Here is a 17,135-nt window from a genome sequence, read left to right as displayed (position 1 = left end):
AGCCAGCTAAGTTCCTTCAGAATTAATACTGCTTGGAAATCATTATAAAGAGTTTCAATTTCTCCTTTTGGTGACAGCAAAATTTTGGGTTCTAGAACGCTGGAAACGGCCTTCAGCTATTTCTCAGGACCCAGGATCACATGTCACTCGATCTGGTCTCCATACAGATAGAATTAAATATTGAAATCTTTTTATATCCATTTAATCCCTGAAACTTAGTACAATTCTTAATACCGAGTAGTAAGCACTTGATAAACGTTGGTTGAAGGAATGAGCAAATAAATGAATTAAGATGTATTGTTTATGGAACAGTCTCTCCAAACAAACTGTGAGCACATCAAATATAAGGAATATGTTTTATTCATCTTTTTGTCTACAGCACCTAGCTAGTATCTGACACAAGATGAATGTTTACTAAATAGCTATTTATTAAATTATAGATGAGAGATAAATATGGTTTACTTTGAAAATGCAAAGAAAGAAACAGAAAACACATTTGTTGTATCTTGTAAACTCGTACCAAACATTTGTGAATAGATTTATTAATTGGGGTGGAAAAAATAGAAAGTTCTACCTTTAAGAAATAGAAGTAAATATGGAAACAGAAGTCAGGTCACCTTAGTCCTCTAGAGTTGGTAGAGCTAACTAGTCTCTGTGAGTGAGAATCTAGTCTATCTGAAGCTCTCTAGCTCCTACTTGCGCAGCGTCAGCCCCAGGATAACACAGTCAGGGCAGGCTGTGGTTACATGTCTCAGCCCAAGAATGCATACCTGTTAGGGAAATTCCTATTGTGGCCACAACGGAAAAATAAAGACCTAGGGGGAAAAGAAGAAAAGTAGTAGGAGTGTCACTTGAAGCACAAACAAAGAGGGAAATTGAACGGACGATCTCTGCATCTGCTTCAAGAAAGGCACACCAATTCCCTCCCAAAGTACATCGGTGTGCTGCACCATTGCGGAAGGGACGGAGGAGCAGGACGGGGTTGGCTGACTGAAGTCACATCTTGGGGAAGCTGGCCAGGTTGGCAATGCCACAAGCGTTGTTCTTATTCCGAGCCATGAGGATATAGCCTTTGTTCCCCCAGTTTTCTCCCCAGCTGTAGGAACCAATCAAGGAAAACACTTAGTACCCTTACTTTATTCATTAAAACATTTACTGAGTATTGTGCTAGGTACTGATGGTTTACAAAATGAATAAGACAGTTTTCACCTTTAAAGAGGTGAAAGTCAAGAAATGGAGAGAAGGCATGGTGCTACAGGACAGACTGCTTCTGATTAAGGGGACCAAAAAAGGCTTAACAAAAGAGGTGGCATTGGAGCTGAGCCCAGAGGCAGATAGAATTTGGACCTGTGGAAATGGGAAGCCAGCAGGGGAGGGTGAAATGAGTTAACAGAGACTGGAAAGCATGGGTCATGCGTTAAGATCACGTAGCTGAAAAACAGGGTGCCTGGCAGGGTACAGTGGGAGGTCAGGCCGCATGATCTTTCCTGCCAGGCTAAAGAGTTGGCGCTGTGGCTCCTCATAATGTGGGAGACACTGAAGTTTTTGAATGGGAGAGTGAAATAATTCAGTTTTGTGTTTCATGAATCTTGCAAATGTGATTCTAGAGCATAAGAAAGAGGCAAGAGATGCTGAAACTGGTGACCTTGGTTTGGGAGTAAACCCACAGAAGAGAAGAATGAAGCTCTGAGAACAGGTATGACTGCTAAGGGGACAAGTGGAGAGACTGGAAGATTAGACAGAGACAGAGAGAGAGAGGGAGGGAGGGAGGAGATTGGTCTGTGTATCTTCCTAAATTGTTTTCATGAATTTTCTGTCCTTTTTCCCCCAACCAAAAAATTCTCCAGTTACCCAATACATTTGACTTAAGACATGGACCTGGACCTTTTTCCAGGGGACCCTGCCTGGGTGTGTCCCTTACTATTCCCAGCTCTCCTGGATGCAGCCCCACCCTTGACACTTGATCAAGAAAGGACAGGGTAAGGGCTTGCACTGCGAGTCAAGAAAGGGCGATCACAAGACAGAAGCTGTGGGAGAAGGAACACCTTCTTAGAAAGATGCCCTAGGTGATATAAAAAGTTGCTTTAGGTTGGAGGCAACTCCAAGCCTCACGTTCTATCCTGCCAATGCTCCAGGCAGCAAGCCCAACTTGGTTACACTGCTGCATTGGTTTCGGCACTCCTCAGAGTCTAGGATTCCTGCTCCTTGGAGGGCACCAAGGACAGAAAATTTAATCAGTGCTATGCCAGGCTGGTGTTGCCCAAGAAGGAAAGGAAAAGAATAATTCCTGTAAGTCTGCTCCCTGACAAAGTCACAAGGAGCTAAAGAGAAATGGGGATCCAAGGTGCCCTGCATTTTTATTTGCTCCCAATAATAGGGAAAGAAACATTAATGTTTGCTGTTGTTCATATCTACCTTCTGAAAAGCATTTCTCTTCACAGACTTCAAAATCTTTGAGCAGTTCTTATATACATCCACCCTAAGGATCTGGAAGAGCAGAAAGTTCTACAAGGGGATATGCAACCTTTCCATTGTTGACACGGTTCCCTACTGCTTATAGACGGACTGATGACAGGAAACCTCCCTAAGAAATCGATCACATAAGATATAAAAAAGAAAGAAAAATATGTGTATATAATTCCAAAGCTCCTGCTGGTTCTTGGTGCTACTTTATGTTCTTGTTCACTAGGTCTGGCTTTCTAAGGGGGCTGGGAGATGACTGAAGACCGACATCTGCTCTTTGTTTGTGTCTGTGACTAAGCACCCTGAGCAGTGAGCAGCTGCCCAACACATACTTTTAGTACTGCTGTCTGGCCATTAAGTGCTAGAATTAATAGCCTTTGATTGGGATGGTAGAACTGAAAGGTCTGAGAAAACTTTCTCTTGATTTGAGAGAGGAAAAAAAAGGAATATTGGGAAGTTGGAGTTGAGGTCTAGTGTTAGGAGGGTAATCGAGTGACAAACATGGTGTTCCCATCATTACCTGTTTTTAATTATCCAGTGCTTGTTTCCCTTCTGAATCCCATATCCCACTGCCAAAACCGCGTGGTTCAGATTAGCGCCATTGCAGTTTTCATCGTAATACACACCTAGGAAACCAACAATTGACATGAAGCTTTCCCCAATCCAAGGGCTGCCCTGTGAGGTCTCCCACTCTAGGAGACCCTCTGCAGAATCCCATGCCAGTCAGGAGGGTTTACAACAGAGATGCTCTGGGCTGTGGCAGCTGTTTCTCTCTGGCAGACTCAGACTGAATATGGAAACAAGTACTGCAAATGCTCAATACGCTTTGAGAAGCTGCCAAGCCCACATCATAGGAGATAGTTTATTGTGCTCTGTAGGAACAGCTCCTTACCTTTACTGTAAAACTGGAAGGAGGTCAGGCTTGCATCAATGGCCACAGAGATGGGTCCCACTCGGGCCACTGCCCTCTTTAAGGCTTTTTCGTTTCCCTCAGGGATCTCTCTGTACCCTCTGCACTTAGCTGCCTTGCCTGTTGGATTGTACATACAACTTTCATCCTGGAAAAAACAAGGTTGAAATATGACTAGGATTAAGCAACAGGCAATGAAACGGTGAGTAAGAAGTTGTGCCAATGTTTTGGGTGTTGTCAGGGGCAGAAAGCTAGAGTCTTTAGAGAGAGTCTGTCCATTTTAGACAACTGTTAAAAAAGAATGTGAAAAGTGGATACCTTGTACTGTACACAAAAATCAGCCCCAGGTGGTTTTAAAACATAAATGTGAAAGGAAACACTGTAAAACTTTAAAAAGAGAATATTTTTATTACCTCAGGTTAGAGAAATATTTCTGAAATAAGATTTTTTCGAAACACAAGTAATCTTCTGGCGATGTAGTATGTGTGAGCCTCGATAGGCAGCAGGGAGGCACCACCTGCTGTGTGGGGAGGAGGCCAAGGTCAAGGTCCAGCTAGAAGGAGGGCCTGGGTCCCATGAACATACTTCAGGGAGCTATGAGGCAGAGTTTTGGTTGGACCCTTGTGCTCTCATGAGAGGTAGAGATAAAAGCACATAACATGACACTAAAACAAATTAGTAAGAACTTAGCGATTTAGCCTGTGAATTTCCAACACTATGGTTCGCAGGTCTAGTTAACGATTATATGTTTCATTGCCAAGCCACAATTATGGAATCTAATGACAACCCATGTCCAGGTGGTATATTCTTTTTGGCAACCCATTTTCCTACAGACTACCCCTTCAAAATCCTAAAGTTGTATCTACAAGAATACATTATCTAAATATTAACAGTAATGGGAGCATTTGATGATATTCTATGATTACAGTAGTCTCCTGTCTTAATAACTTCCCAAGATTCATTTGTCCTCTGCCATATGATCCAAACCCTTGATGCTTCCTAGTGCCAAAAATTGCACAGATCTACAAGTAAGATAAATTATCTAGGGAGTGGACTCAGAAGGATGTCATGTGATGATACATTAAAGTAAAAATAATCTGTATAATGGCTAGAATTAAATTACTGTATTATCTGGCTGCTGCCTTATCAGATTTTTTTTAAATTTTGTTTTTCTTTACCTCCTTCCACTCATTCACATATTCATATGAGAAGACATTCTTTCAGTTTTGGAAAATAACTGCTTTTAAAAATGGTGAAGTACATAAACAGAACAGTAGTCCAAGATTCAGAATGTTAAAAATGGAACACATATTTTATATGGTCAATTCTTCATTTTAATTGATTATGGCACCAAAATCATTCCATGTTGCTCTAAAATGCTGAAGAGATTATTTGAGGGGGCAGGAGAATAGAAATTATAAATCAATTGATCCTTGTATTCTAAAATAGGGTATCAAATGTTATGTAATTTTCATTTAAATTATTCAGAGTCCCTGAGCTATTAAACTATCTCTCAAAAAACTTGTTACTATAGTACTGAATAAATGAGGCAAACTGTCAGTGGGTAAGTGATCAACTACTAGTTCTAACAGTATTTAATTTATTTTTCTTTAATATAATTAGATAAACCTTTAAGTTGGTTGCCTGGATTAATTAATATGGAAAAAATTGTAAACATGAATTTGTTTTTTGTATATATTGTTGGAATTTATTTAATTTTTTGATATCAAGTGACAACCAAAAGTTGTCAAAGGATATTTGACAATTTAAAAAAAGATTATTTTGCCATGTCATCTCACTCATCAGCCCAATGTATTCAGAATTAAAAGGCTAATCTGTTAGAGCAGCTTCACTATGCTGAATCTTACAGTAGCAGCCCCAGAGTTCAAACATGGACTTAGGACCCAGCAGCTCTGAAAACTGTATACATATTAAAGAATTTTCCAGGTACAACCTCCAATTTCTCTGCCTTGTATCCCCTGACAGCTAAAAAACCATAATATGGAACAATACTGGTATGATATTGATAAAATACAGTACTGTTTTGATGTGGCCAATGTCATGAGAATGTGGTGAAGTGATGTTTCTATGTTGGTTGTTGAGTATCCAGCAAAATTGATTTGTTCCATCATTTACACTAATGAGCATATTACTGCAACAGACATCATTTCATATGACTAAATATGAAAATAAAATGTGTTTGCTATTGGATTTCAAAAAAGGAATTAAAATCACAAAGAAAAAATTAATAAATTTACTACAATAACATTAAGAACTTTTCTGGATTGAAAGACATCACAAAGAGAATGAAAAGATAAATTGACCCACAACACACATAGTATTAGTATCCAAATATCTTTTAAAAATGACTAAAAATCAGTAAAAAAGAGAACACAACCTAATTAAAAACAGGCAAAAGATATAAACAGTCAATTCACTGAAGAAGATATGCAGATGTCCAGATAAGCATACTGATGAAGGTGTGAATTAATGAGATTTCTAATACAAGTACAGGCGGGAAAATAAACCTTCCCAAATACTTTGGTAAACAATTTGACATTCTCTGGTAAAGGTGAAGACGCATGTACCCTAAGACTCAGACAATTCTGTTCTTAGGTGTTATATTCTAGTAAAGAAATTCTTGCACATGTGCATAGAAGACAGGCCTGGGAATGTTCACAACAGGTAAGCAGATCTGACAGATCTTGGCTCTGCTACATAACTCGTGGTTTAAATTTGAATATACTATTTTCTCTTCTCAAGTGTCAATTCCGTCACCTATAAAGTGAGGATAAGCCTACCTTACAGGGCTGTTATGAAGATTAAATGAGAAATGCACTAAGCATGTGGCTTAGCACATGATAGCCATCATCTGTATTACTCAGATTTACTATCTCTGCTTCAAAGGCTCCTGTTGCAAAGGCCCCATATTATATTATCTATCAACCCCATGTATATAAAAAGCCCTCAGCTCTTCTTCCTTTCAAGTAAGAAAAATCTTCCTATTAATAAAGGACATAATAGGAGGAAATGAGTTGATCTCCAAAATTGCAATAAATATGAAGCAACTTTTTTTCTTTTTTTATACACGTTAGCATATTAACTTACATAATTTGCTTAAATGTTCCCCAAACCCACACTAATATTATAAAAAAAGCCATGTAATTCATGAAATTAGGATGATGGGTTTGAAGATTTGTGATGGAAGCGGTAGGAGTTGAGCAGAGAGTTATAGAGACCTACTCAGAGATCTATGCAATAAACCTGTCCTGTTTTTCTCCAGGACCCTTGGTAGCCTAAGCTCCACAAATTCTCCCAGACTATGTGGATCTTCATGGCTTTCCATGGGAAATTATACCATCAAGAATGCCAGATAGGGTAACAGAAAACATGGTTTCTGCAATTGTTTCGATTACAAAATGTCATGCTGGGGAAGGAGGAGCCATTGCAGAACTGCATGACTGTGCAGGACAGTCTTACCTGTCCCACATATGGGTAGGCATCTTCAGAGTCAATGCCCCGGTTCTTCTGCACATACTGGAAGGCATTGGTCATGTAGCCCCCTCCGCAGCCATCATTCTCAGACACACAGTCCACCAGGTTCTGGGGACTCAGATTTAAGAGTTTGCCAGTTTTCTTCTTGAGCTGGCCCTCCAGGGCACCCACAGAGCTAAAAGCCCAACAGGAACCACACTGACCCTGAGAGGCACAACAAAGAAACTATCGGTCATTGCTGTTCACAATTTTTGTTTCTTCCTTCTAACTGCCCAATGAAATTTTATACATTTTATAAATTCCAGCACCTGTCCCTTTTGCTACAAAGTCTTCCTATTTTCCTTCATTTAACCTCTGTGGCATTGTCCTGTTGCTATTGTTGCTACTGATAACTTTTTACTACTGTTACCGTTAGCTGTAGTAAAGCAGAGCAGATACACATCTTCCTCTGATACATTTATCATAAATTGAAAATATAGTAAGTCAAAAATACATTTAATACCCCTAACCTAGCTTAGCCTAGCCTACCTTAAATGTGCTCAGAACACTTATATTATTCTATAATTGGGCAAAATCATCCAACACAAAGCCTATTTTATAATAAAGTGATGAATATCTCATGTAATTTATTGAATACTGCACTGAAAGTGAAAAGTAAAATGACTGTAAGTGTACTGGCTGTTTATCCTCGTGATCATGTGACTGACTGGGAGCAGCAGCTTGCTACCACAGCCCAGAAGCAAGAGAATGCATTGCACTGTCTACTGCTAGCTTGGGGAAAGATCAAAATTCAAATTCGAAGTATAGTTTTCTATGGAATGCCTATCACTTTCACACCATCCATCACGAAGTCAAAAAATCAAAAGGTGAACCATCAGAAGCCGGGCACCAACTGTACTGGCTTTGCAAACCACTAGATGTGTGACCTTGGGTAAATTACTAAATCTCTCTGTACCTCACTTTCCTTATGTAAAATGTGGATAATAATAACATAATGGGATTATGAGCATTAAAAAAGTTAATTCATGTAAAAGATGAATTATGTGTAACAATAATAATCCCTCAAATAGCACTAGCTATTATTATTAGCTCAGGTGGATTATACATTTTTCTTTGTTTCCTGCCCTTTCTATTTTTTAAGATTGAGAATCTCCTGAGGACACAGGTTATGTCTTAGTCATCCTGAATCTCTACTGCCTAGCACTGTATCTGGTAGGTTCCAAAAAAAAATTTGTTGAATGAATGTTAAATCAAGTGTTCATCAGCCTGATATAATCAGCATTTATTAAGGTCGTGGAAAAACTGACATTCTCATGCTGGCAAGAATGTAAGATTGTAAAACCTTTTCTGGAAAGGATTCTCTGTGACTTAGTGATTCCAATTTTAGGATTTATTTTGCAAAAATACTTGTATATGTGCACAAAAATATATGCATATGGGTGCTTACAGCAACACTATTTGTAAAATAAAAAAAAAAAGAAAGAAAAAGAAACCCCAGAAACAACCCAAATGTACAAAAATAGGGGTAAGTTAAATAACAGAGTAGGCTGTATTTTCTTAGCCTAGGGAGAGGTACCTTACTTCCTTGCCCTCTCTTCCTGGTGCCCTCCTACCTTAAACACAGAGAAACAGAAAAAGGGAGAGGTCATGCCAGCTTACGTATCCACACCCAAGAGAACGGAGGGTACCTGGTTTTTGACAGGAGTAACATATCCCTTCTTTCGATAATCAACAGAGTCTGGGGCTCTGCCTTCCCAGTCTGGGATATAGAGGGTGTCATTACTGTGGGAATGAGACGGGGGTACTTTGAGTCCAGTCATCTTCTGAACCACTTCTTCGCTAGTCTGGGACAAAGAAGAAAGAGGCCAGGCATAAGTGGGGAATCAAGGCAAACAGGGCAGGTAGACCAGAAGCTGAGGCTCAACTCACCATGTCCCCCAAATGGTTCATGGCCAGTTCATATGTATGGACACCAAGAGAGGCCTCAAGATTATGGATGGAAATATGCTTCAGGTTTTTTTCCCAAATTAAACGCCGAGAGATTTCATCCACCTAAACAGAGCATAGTCAGTATTGGCACAGACTGTGTCTGTGTACAAAATTACATATGTAATGTGCAAGTTTTTAGGAGAAGAGATTCGATTTACAATCATAGAGGGTTTACAATCTAGTTGGGGAAGTGACTATGGGATTATTAAGAGCAAGCAAAAAGAAATATGTAAAAATACAAAGAATAGAATGCAAAGCTCTGAAGAGATATATAGAAAAAATGCTTATGGATTAATAGCATTAATCTGAGAAGTCTTCCCAGAAGAGAAATATAAGACAGTTATAAAGAAAAGGAAGGATAGGACTTGATGGAAGGTGAATTGAGGGTAGGAATGAAAAGTATACGTTAACAGGGAACAGGGGCAGGTTTACTTGGTTGGAGTGGTTAAGGTACTGGGATTGAAGAAGGGAGTCTGGAAGCCGGGACTGGAGACCTCAGGTTCCAGCCCTCCCACCGTGCTCCCTTGAGGGCCCCAGGCACCTTGCTGTTATACTGCTTTCTGTAGGTCTTCTTCCATAGCTCCCATTGGGTGTCCAGTATCTCCTCAGGGTATAGAGCGAAGCTCACCACAGGCAGCAATAGTAGAACTTTGAACCCCCACATCCTGGGGAAGGGGATAATTAGGGAAGACTCTTCTATTTGCCAAGGGGTTCCTAGCCTTACTTGGCATGAGGAAATAGCTGGAACCTTTTTACCCAGCTATGTGGTTCTTAACCTTCAGGAAGCAGTCTCCCATGAGAAGCTAACAAAAATTCGCAACCCACTGTAGTCCCTCTCACCAGAAAAATGAATGCACATACAATAATTCTGGGGAGTTCATGAACCCAAAGTTAAGAATCCCTTCCTGTGGACCATGAGGCAGAGGAAAACTAGGCTTTGGTAAACAAAGAATTGAGGGTGGTTTCCATATGATAAAACAATAGTCAGGAGGGGTCTGGGTTTGGATGCAGTGCTGATATGTCTGGTTCAGTATTTTGCTTTGGGAGATTCAGCGCGCGCACGCGCGTACACACACACACACACACACACACACACACACACACACACACACAAAGAACAGCATAGACAACCAGAAATGGGGTAGAAAATTGACAATCGGGATGGGCTCAGGACCTGTCTCCTTCAATGTCCCCAGAATACACAAAGGAGAGATTTCCAATAAATTTTGCTTCCTGATTACTTTTTCAAGGCATTCTTTTGTTTCTTGTCTAAAATTTGATACTTCTGAGCTCGCCAGAGGAGGACAAGGGAGAAACTGATAGCATTTCCTATTCTCTAACTATGAGATGTTTAAGGTCTCCTCAGTCTTCATATGCATTTCTTCCTCCTTTCTCTTCCTTCTCCCTCCTCCGGCAGGAAACTGTCCTAATTTCAACCAGCTGCTGTGGGCAGGGAAGTTTTCCTTTCTTCTTCTAACAAAAAACTGCCCCCAAACCTCTGTGACTGCCTCACAGGACAAAAAGCCACAGGACCAAAGTCTGTTAGAAGAACATTAAGACAGAGGAGCAATGTTCTGCGATCACTGAACACACAGCTTCTCAGAAGTTTGCTTTAGCTTCATTCACTTTTTTCACCGGCTTTCTAATTACGTGTCCTCCATTTTAAAAACAATTTTGTCCATAGCAGGTAATACAGCTTGCATAATTTTTGAATTTGTAGTCTTTTTGTTACCTGTGCAAACTGGAAAACGGCCAGCAGCACATTTAAGTATTAAGCGCTTTGACATGTCTCAAAAGTGTAGAAGTGTTTACTGAGCTGCCACCTCCCTGCACCACTCCTCCTCCCTGCTAGAAAAGTTAACTCTTTTGGTACCTTTGCCCCAAATAAAAAAGCCCAAGAGGCCACTCTGAGAATATAAGATGTCCTATATTCTTTGCTTTCACTAACAACTTTGTATACATACATATATACATATTATGGACTGGAATCCTAAAGATTTCCAGGCAGATTTTATTTGGCCAGGAATTGACCTAAGAAGCATCACTGTTTTCATCCAGAGCCTGTAAAGTTCATTTTGATCCCCAAATCCCTACACCCCTAATACTCCTAAAAATGGAGAACTGGCAGATAGGAGAAGCTAAAAGATCTAGGAAACTGAAAATGTTACCTGCTGATGGAGTCTGTTCTCTGGGCTCGTCTCGGCAGGGAAGTGTGGATAATGTGGACGGATGACTAGGGATGCTGGATTTATTCCACCAGGATTGCGGAAGTCAGCTCCAACTGCTGGCTGGAAAATTTGGATGGGGAGGGCAGTGCAGACAGAAAGGCTGAGAGGGGGGTTAGGGAGGAAGGAAGGAGGCAGTGGGTTTGCATTGTTTCTGTGTGTACATGTGGAGCATGTGTACCACGGTGGAGAGTTCTTAGGTATTTAGTTTTACATGGCTGTCTGCCTTTGAGGGCAGACAAAAAAAAGACCTCAATACACATCGCCCGAGTTGGGGCTTACCTTCTCTTTGGTGGATAAATAGACACAGTCCTGATCTCCCTCATCCTTCGTCTTTATATCATTTATTATGCTGCGGGATTACATCTTTTCTTGCCCTTTTCTTGTTGTTACTCATCTCTCCAACTCTGAAACCTCAATTTTCAAATTTGTGTCTGACCCTCACGTCAGGGATGAGGAAACGAACACAAAAGGCTAGAAAGGAGTATGGAAGGGAAACCATAGGCTCCAAAAACACTTGTGCTTTGTAAGCTTATTGGCTAAAAGCTGTCATTGCTCCCAGGCTGGGGAATAGCTTTCCCAGCCTAACACGGCTTTGCTGAGAATATACCCAGAAAATTCAGAAGAAATCAGTTCTAAAAGTAACCAAAAACAGTAACCCTGGTTTTTTATGAGAGCCCTTGAATCGATGCCATAAGCACTGATAAACTCACATGTGGCTTTTCTTTGTTGCTAAAACTCTCAGCTGGTGGGATGCCTGATGAACATTATCTGTCTCAATTATTAAAATCCCTGATCCAGGTCCAAATCATGTGAGCTTCTCCAAATGCTTCCCTCAACATCGAGGCATGTGACAGATCATAAGAATCTAGTTCAGTTCCTAAACCACATCCCCATTTTCTTCCATAAACAGATGTGAGGGAAGAGAAAAAAAGAGTCTTTGGAGCAAAAAGGGTAATACATGGGATGTAGATTCAGTTTCTAGCTGGATTTCATACAGACTCTCAGGAACACGGGTTTACACCTATTGGTTTTAAGATTTCCTAATGAAACACATGGTCCTAGAGGGAAACCAGGTCTAGACCTGCATGGTTTAAATTTCCCCGTTCCTAACTCCTTTAAATCCAGAAGGGGAAACACTAGAAGAACACTGGAAGAAGTCCAGATGTGCCCTCCTGGTCCCAAGTCCTAAATTCACCCCTCTCCCAAGGACGTGGGCAATCCCCTACCTCCCCATCCACGGTCAGATGTCCCTGCTGATTTTACTCAGAATGAGTCAGGATCAGGAGGACAACCAAGGAATGCTGAGTGATCAGAGCCCTATGATTTCTGATGCCTGAAATTATAGTCATACTGTGCTTTATGCTTGCATACTTGCAGCTCAAGCTATAGATTCAACCAGTTTGTGGGTGTTTGTTGTTTATGAGCTGGGAAGGAATAATAAAACCACAATCAAGATCACACAACACAAAGTTTACAAAAGGAAAAAATATTTTGTTTTAAAATCTTTGCTACATGTCATTATTTTTGCCACTGTAAGGCTCAGCACAGATGCCAGCAGTACAGAAATGGCCAACAAGAAAAAAACAATCAAAAATAAAACCCTGAAGGAAAAGCAGAAACAAAACCCCCAGAGCATCTTCTCCCTCCCCTCCCCTTCCCCAAAAGCCCTATAATAACTGTACAATATTATAGTCCTGATCACATTTAAAAACAGTTGATTATTTAAAAAAACAAGGATTTCATTGGAAACTCAACTTTTTGGTTTCTTAAACTGTGATATAAATATATATGTATACTGTACGTGTGCACATAGAATAAAAAAATAAACTGTCTCCTTTTCCACTCCACTACCTGGCACCAGACTGGAGACAAAAGGAAGGGAAACCTAATGACATTCTCTCAGCCTCTCCAAGGCCACTTGTGCGCCTCAGTCCCCTATGGCTACATTTAATATGTCTTCTCCTTATTAATTCAGTCTTGCACTTCAGATACTGGCCTGAGCCAAACAAACAAACAAAAAGGCTGATACACATGACTGTTACCTGAGAAAGGTAAAGAGTGAGAGTAGTAACCTGTATCCACATTTATATGGCTATAGTTCATTATTAAGTGACCCTGTCAGGATGGGAGTCCAGGTCCCATCTATCATCTCGATTTATTACACTTGTACTATAAAGCAAAATCCAATCTCAAAATTAGAGAGGGAACAAAGAGGAAAGAACTATAGGCCCAGAAGAGACCTAAATCTGTTTCTTGCAGCCTGGATACTTTGAGAATGGGATGAAAGAGGCTACTTTGCAAGAAGGCTTGGTATTTGGTTTAAACTCCAGCAGTGAGGATTTTCACTGGGACTGCTAACCCAAGAAGTTGAGTTTCCATGCAGAAATAACCTCTACAGAACACACATCATATGTGATTCTGACAGAAAAATGCAGCATTATCCTTATGGCCAAGTGTGGGGTTTCTGAAAGTGTTCACCTTGCCAGCCTATTTCTGTAATGTTTGCAGATCTTCCCTATAAGGTGAAAGCACCAAAAGCAGGAATAGCCCACTTTACACTGTATATGTTCCATGGGAGACCAACCACATCAACAGAAGACATTATGTATTTGCTTACAGTTGCATATTGGCTGGGCATAGAAATAAGTGCAGCAAAGACATTTATTTAAATATTCTTTGGCTGCAATACTAAGTGAAAAATACCTGGAAGATTTAACTCGTTAGGACTCTTCGAAACACACAGAAAAAGACAAAGATAAAATCTGGGACAAATTTTGCATAACTCCCTAATAGGGAGAAAGAAACAAACACAGAAACAAATGTGCTCGTGCTCACACACACACACACACACACACACACACTCTCTCTCTCTCTCTCTCACTTCCTTACTCATGTTTCTTTCCAGAGGAATTGCTCACAGGCAGCAGAAAGAGCCTATGCTCATTTCCTAAAGCCCCATGTATACCTACCATGTTTCACGGTCCTCAAACATGAGGACATTTCTCCTATCCCCCACCTTATTCAGAATTTTTTTCCAAAAATAAGCCATAGTATCCAAGGCAAATAGTGATGTCAAGTTCTCTAACCTGCCCCCTGCCCCTAGCACAAATCATCTCTGCACAAATTTCTGGTCAGGAGACATAAGGAAAGGCATTCTTAACCTCACCCAGCCTTAATTATTCAAAGGGTCCCCAAAGCCTTGAGGACTGACTCCATTTCTTCTATAAATGTTATCTTAGAGAGGCAGGAAGACAAGGGGAAGGCCAGAAGGGAAAGGGGGTACACATTAGGGGTGAGGGAAGGGAAGGGAGAGGAACTTTTATTCTGTTTACAGAAAGATTTGCTTTTTTAAAACAAATGGTGATTTTTTTTTCTCCCCCACCCCTTATCCTCACCCCAATAGCTCTATTCTGAAAAGGAGGGAAACATAGTTAAGTCAGGAAATTCTTCATTGTTGTAACTGTTGCTCTGGTCTCCCAGCATGGACAGCATCTCCTAAGAGAAAAAGAGTAAGCTTGGGTCACACACCTTGATCCTCTGTATTCATCGAGCTCCTTCCCGGCAATGCCCTGAATCACCACCCCTGCCCCCAGAGGGCTTCCGCTGTGCCGAGGCCCCTCAGCCTCCCTCACTCCCAGGAGCGCCGACTCCTTTAGATGACAGCCTTTGCCCTAGTGCCTCCTGTCTGCCTCCTACAGTTCCACTTTTCCCTCTTCTCTAGTTCTCAGTGTTTTCAAAGGGAGAAAAATCTGCTTGCCACATTTCATACAGCCCCCATGGATATATATGGAGTATCTCTTATCCTATTTATTCTCCACCAAAACCTGTTTTGCCTTCTTTCAGCCTGTGTTTTGAGCTGAGCTCCTCCTTTGTCCGGCCTTAGATTACTCCACTGACTCTCGCGGTCCCCTCAGGACTTACGTAAATGGACCTTCATAGCTGTAATCAGTATGCTTACACTTAAGCGGCTATGAAGTGGGGATATGGTTCTCTCCGAATGGGCTGAAATTACTTTCTAGGACACCTCCGCATAGCGCTTCCCAGCACTAACTACAGTCCGGTTAACGGCCGTGCAGCACGCTTAAGTTCACAGCCTTTCCAATTAATGACATTTACTCCTCTATGTCCCCACTCTTGTCTTCTCCCACTTACTAACCTCAGTCAAACACCTCAGTCCATGCCTGCTTCCTACTGTCTCTCCTCCCTGACTCTTTCTCTCCCAGGCTCGGGTCTTCTGAAGTCTTTTCACTGACTCACCTGGAAAACCTCAGGCTGGCCCGGCTGCGGTGCTGCCGGCTGCTGAACGTGCTGCTCGTTAGAACTTGAACGGTGGTGAGGCTGCTGGCCCTGCCACTGTGGCCAGACACCCACACCCTCTGCTGTTCGTGTCTGGAACTGTCCTGCAGTCTGTCCAGTCTCAGGAGCTAGAAACACGAGGAAGAAGAAACAACTTCAATCTGCTAACTCCATGGAGAGGAGAAACTATTCCACAACTATGTGCAAGTCATTAATTTTATCTAGATACCTCCTGCCCCTCCTTCTGCCAATCAATGCCTCTTCTACTTCAAACCCTGGTCCCACATTAATTTTTCTTCTCTAGGTACCCTTTCCAAAGAGTCCTTTGCTCATTTAGACTAGATTTGCATGTCATTAAATTTATAATACCTTACTTACTTTTTGTTGTATGTGCTAAAGTCTTTTTCATGTGGGTAGGTTTTAAATTCCAAATGGCCTGTCACCTTGCATTTTTCCATTATTAGGTCAGTACATCCAGGACACAAACAAGCCATTTTAACTATCAAATCCTTTCTCTTTAGTGGTGTGATTTTCCTGTTACCCTCCTTTCAGTCAGAACTCACCAAAGTTGGATCCACGACTGGCGAGACTCGGGTAGGCAGCAGCACCAGGAGATGCAGTGGAAGCACCAGGGAGGGACATAGGGCTGAAAGAGGATGGAGTCTGAAAGCTGCCTACACCAAACTGGGAAGAACGAGTCTTGGCTGTAGCCTGGGTAGCCACCTGCTAAAAGAAAGGGACAGAGAGCAAAGAGAACATGAACATATTGCACAGACCATTTTTATCAGAGTTAACCCCCATCAATCACTGGATTCTTTTGTGCCAAGCTCATTACTTATTTTCCACTGTACATTTCTTCCAATTAACTCCCAATTTCCCTTGACATTATTTTTAGGCACCTGTGATAAAGTGCAAAAAGCAAACAACTATGGGAGTAGTAAAAGTACACATTTAGAGTTGTGAGAATTAAGTGAAAATGACTTAAATGAAAGGACTTTATAAACGGTAAAGTTACATAAAAACTAGATGCATTAATAACAGTACAGCATTTTATATAGAGAGAAAAAACACTGCATTATTTTATTACTCAGTCTGTACCACATTTATTCCTAACGATTTTTTTTGGGGGGGTAACTAAACATTTTCCTCACTATTACAGTAATGCATATGCACTGTGGAGTATTTTCAAAACAAAGGAGTGGGAGAGGATATAGCTTAAGTGGTAGAGTGTATGCTTAGCATGCACAAGGCCCTGGGTTCAATTCCCAGTACCACCTCTAAAGATAAATAAATAAATAAACCTAATTACCTCCACCCACACAAAAATAATAGTAAACAAAACAAAGGAAAATAAAAAGGAAATAATCATCCACAATTCTACTACGATAGACTCATGGTTAACATTTTTGGATAATTTCTTCCAGTTCTTATTTTCCTATGCATTTTTAATACAGTGAGGTCATACTGCATATAACAATTCTGGAGCCTACTTCTGGTTTTGGTTTTTTATTTAAAATATTACTTATTCAAAATAAGTATATATCAACATACGAAAAGACCTTAGCTTTAGCTTTACTATATATTATATATACACATATACATTGTATGAAGATTTTTCAACACAATTTTTTTTTTGGTAAATAGACATCACTGTGTATAAATTAATAATTAAACTTCTCCTTTGTTCCTATATTTTGTAGCCCTAATCAAAGTGGAAACTTCTTAGAATTTACTCTGAAACAAATCTGAAACTC

At 40.6% G+C, this 17,135-nt stretch overlaps 2 protein-coding genes and 1 pseudogene across 5 annotated transcripts in view; 1 reads left to right on the top strand and 2 right to left on the bottom strand.

The window, feature by feature from the left end:
- Nucleotides 1–342: 342 nt before the first annotated feature.
- Nucleotides 343–11,548, bottom strand: CTSK (cathepsin K). The gene is made up of 8 exons (XM_006186620.3): nt 11,026–11,548; nt 9,399–9,522; nt 8,798–8,920; nt 8,557–8,712; nt 6,854–7,072; nt 3,356–3,521; nt 2,984–3,089; nt 343–1,096 (listed from the first exon to the last, which is right to left on the bottom strand). Exons 2-8 carry the CDS (start codon nt 9,519–9,521, stop codon nt 997–999), a joined length of 993 nt encoding a protein of 330 aa, XP_006186682.1. The 5' UTR covers nt 9,522; nt 11,026–11,548; the 3' UTR covers nt 343–996.
- LOC116658750 lies at nt 4,119–4,447 on the top strand (annotated as a pseudogene).
- Nucleotides 11,549–12,555: 1,007 nt separating the features above from the next.
- The window catches only part of ARNT (aryl hydrocarbon receptor nuclear translocator), a 50,680-nt gene continuing 46,100 nt past the window's right edge, over nt 12,556–17,135 (bottom strand). For 2 of the 4 annotated variants that reach the window (XM_032464344.1, XM_032464342.1), the window contains 3 exons: nt 15,945–16,107; nt 15,343–15,509; nt 12,556–14,580 (listed from right to left, as the gene is read on the bottom strand). In XM_032464344.1, coding sequence (XP_032320235.1) covers nt 14,491–14,580; nt 15,343–15,509; nt 15,945–16,107 — 420 coding nt within the window. In that variant the 3' untranslated portion in view covers nt 12,556–14,490. The remainder of the gene's footprint in view (nt 14,581–15,342; nt 15,510–15,944; nt 16,108–17,135) is intronic. The other 2 variants (XM_032464343.1, XM_032464345.1) reach the window with 2 other exon arrangements.

Source organism: Camelus ferus, chromosome 21, assembly GCF_009834535.1.
Source record: "Camelus ferus isolate YT-003-E chromosome 21, BCGSAC_Cfer_1.0, whole genome shotgun sequence".
Lineage (NCBI taxonomy): Eukaryota > Metazoa > Chordata > Mammalia > Artiodactyla > Camelidae > Camelus > Camelus ferus.
This window is presented reverse-complemented; position numbering and strand designations above follow the sequence as displayed.

What these genes read in the sequence shown, in the direction of transcription:
- CTSK (XM_006186620.3), bottom strand. Translation starts at nt 9,521, where the DNA reads ATGTGGGGGTTCAAAGTTCTACTATTGCTGCCTGTGGTGAGCTTCGCT. An exon ending in TGAACCATTTGGGGGACATG is followed by an intron (nt 8,713 to 8,797) that starts GTGAGTTGAGCC and finishes TCTTTGTCCCAG; the next exon opens with ACTAGCGAAGAAGTGGTTCA. An exon ending in CCTACCCATATGTGGGACAG is followed by an intron (nt 3,522 to 6,853) that starts GTAAGACTGTCC and finishes TGTTTTTTCCAG; the next exon opens with GATGAAAGTTGTATGTACAA.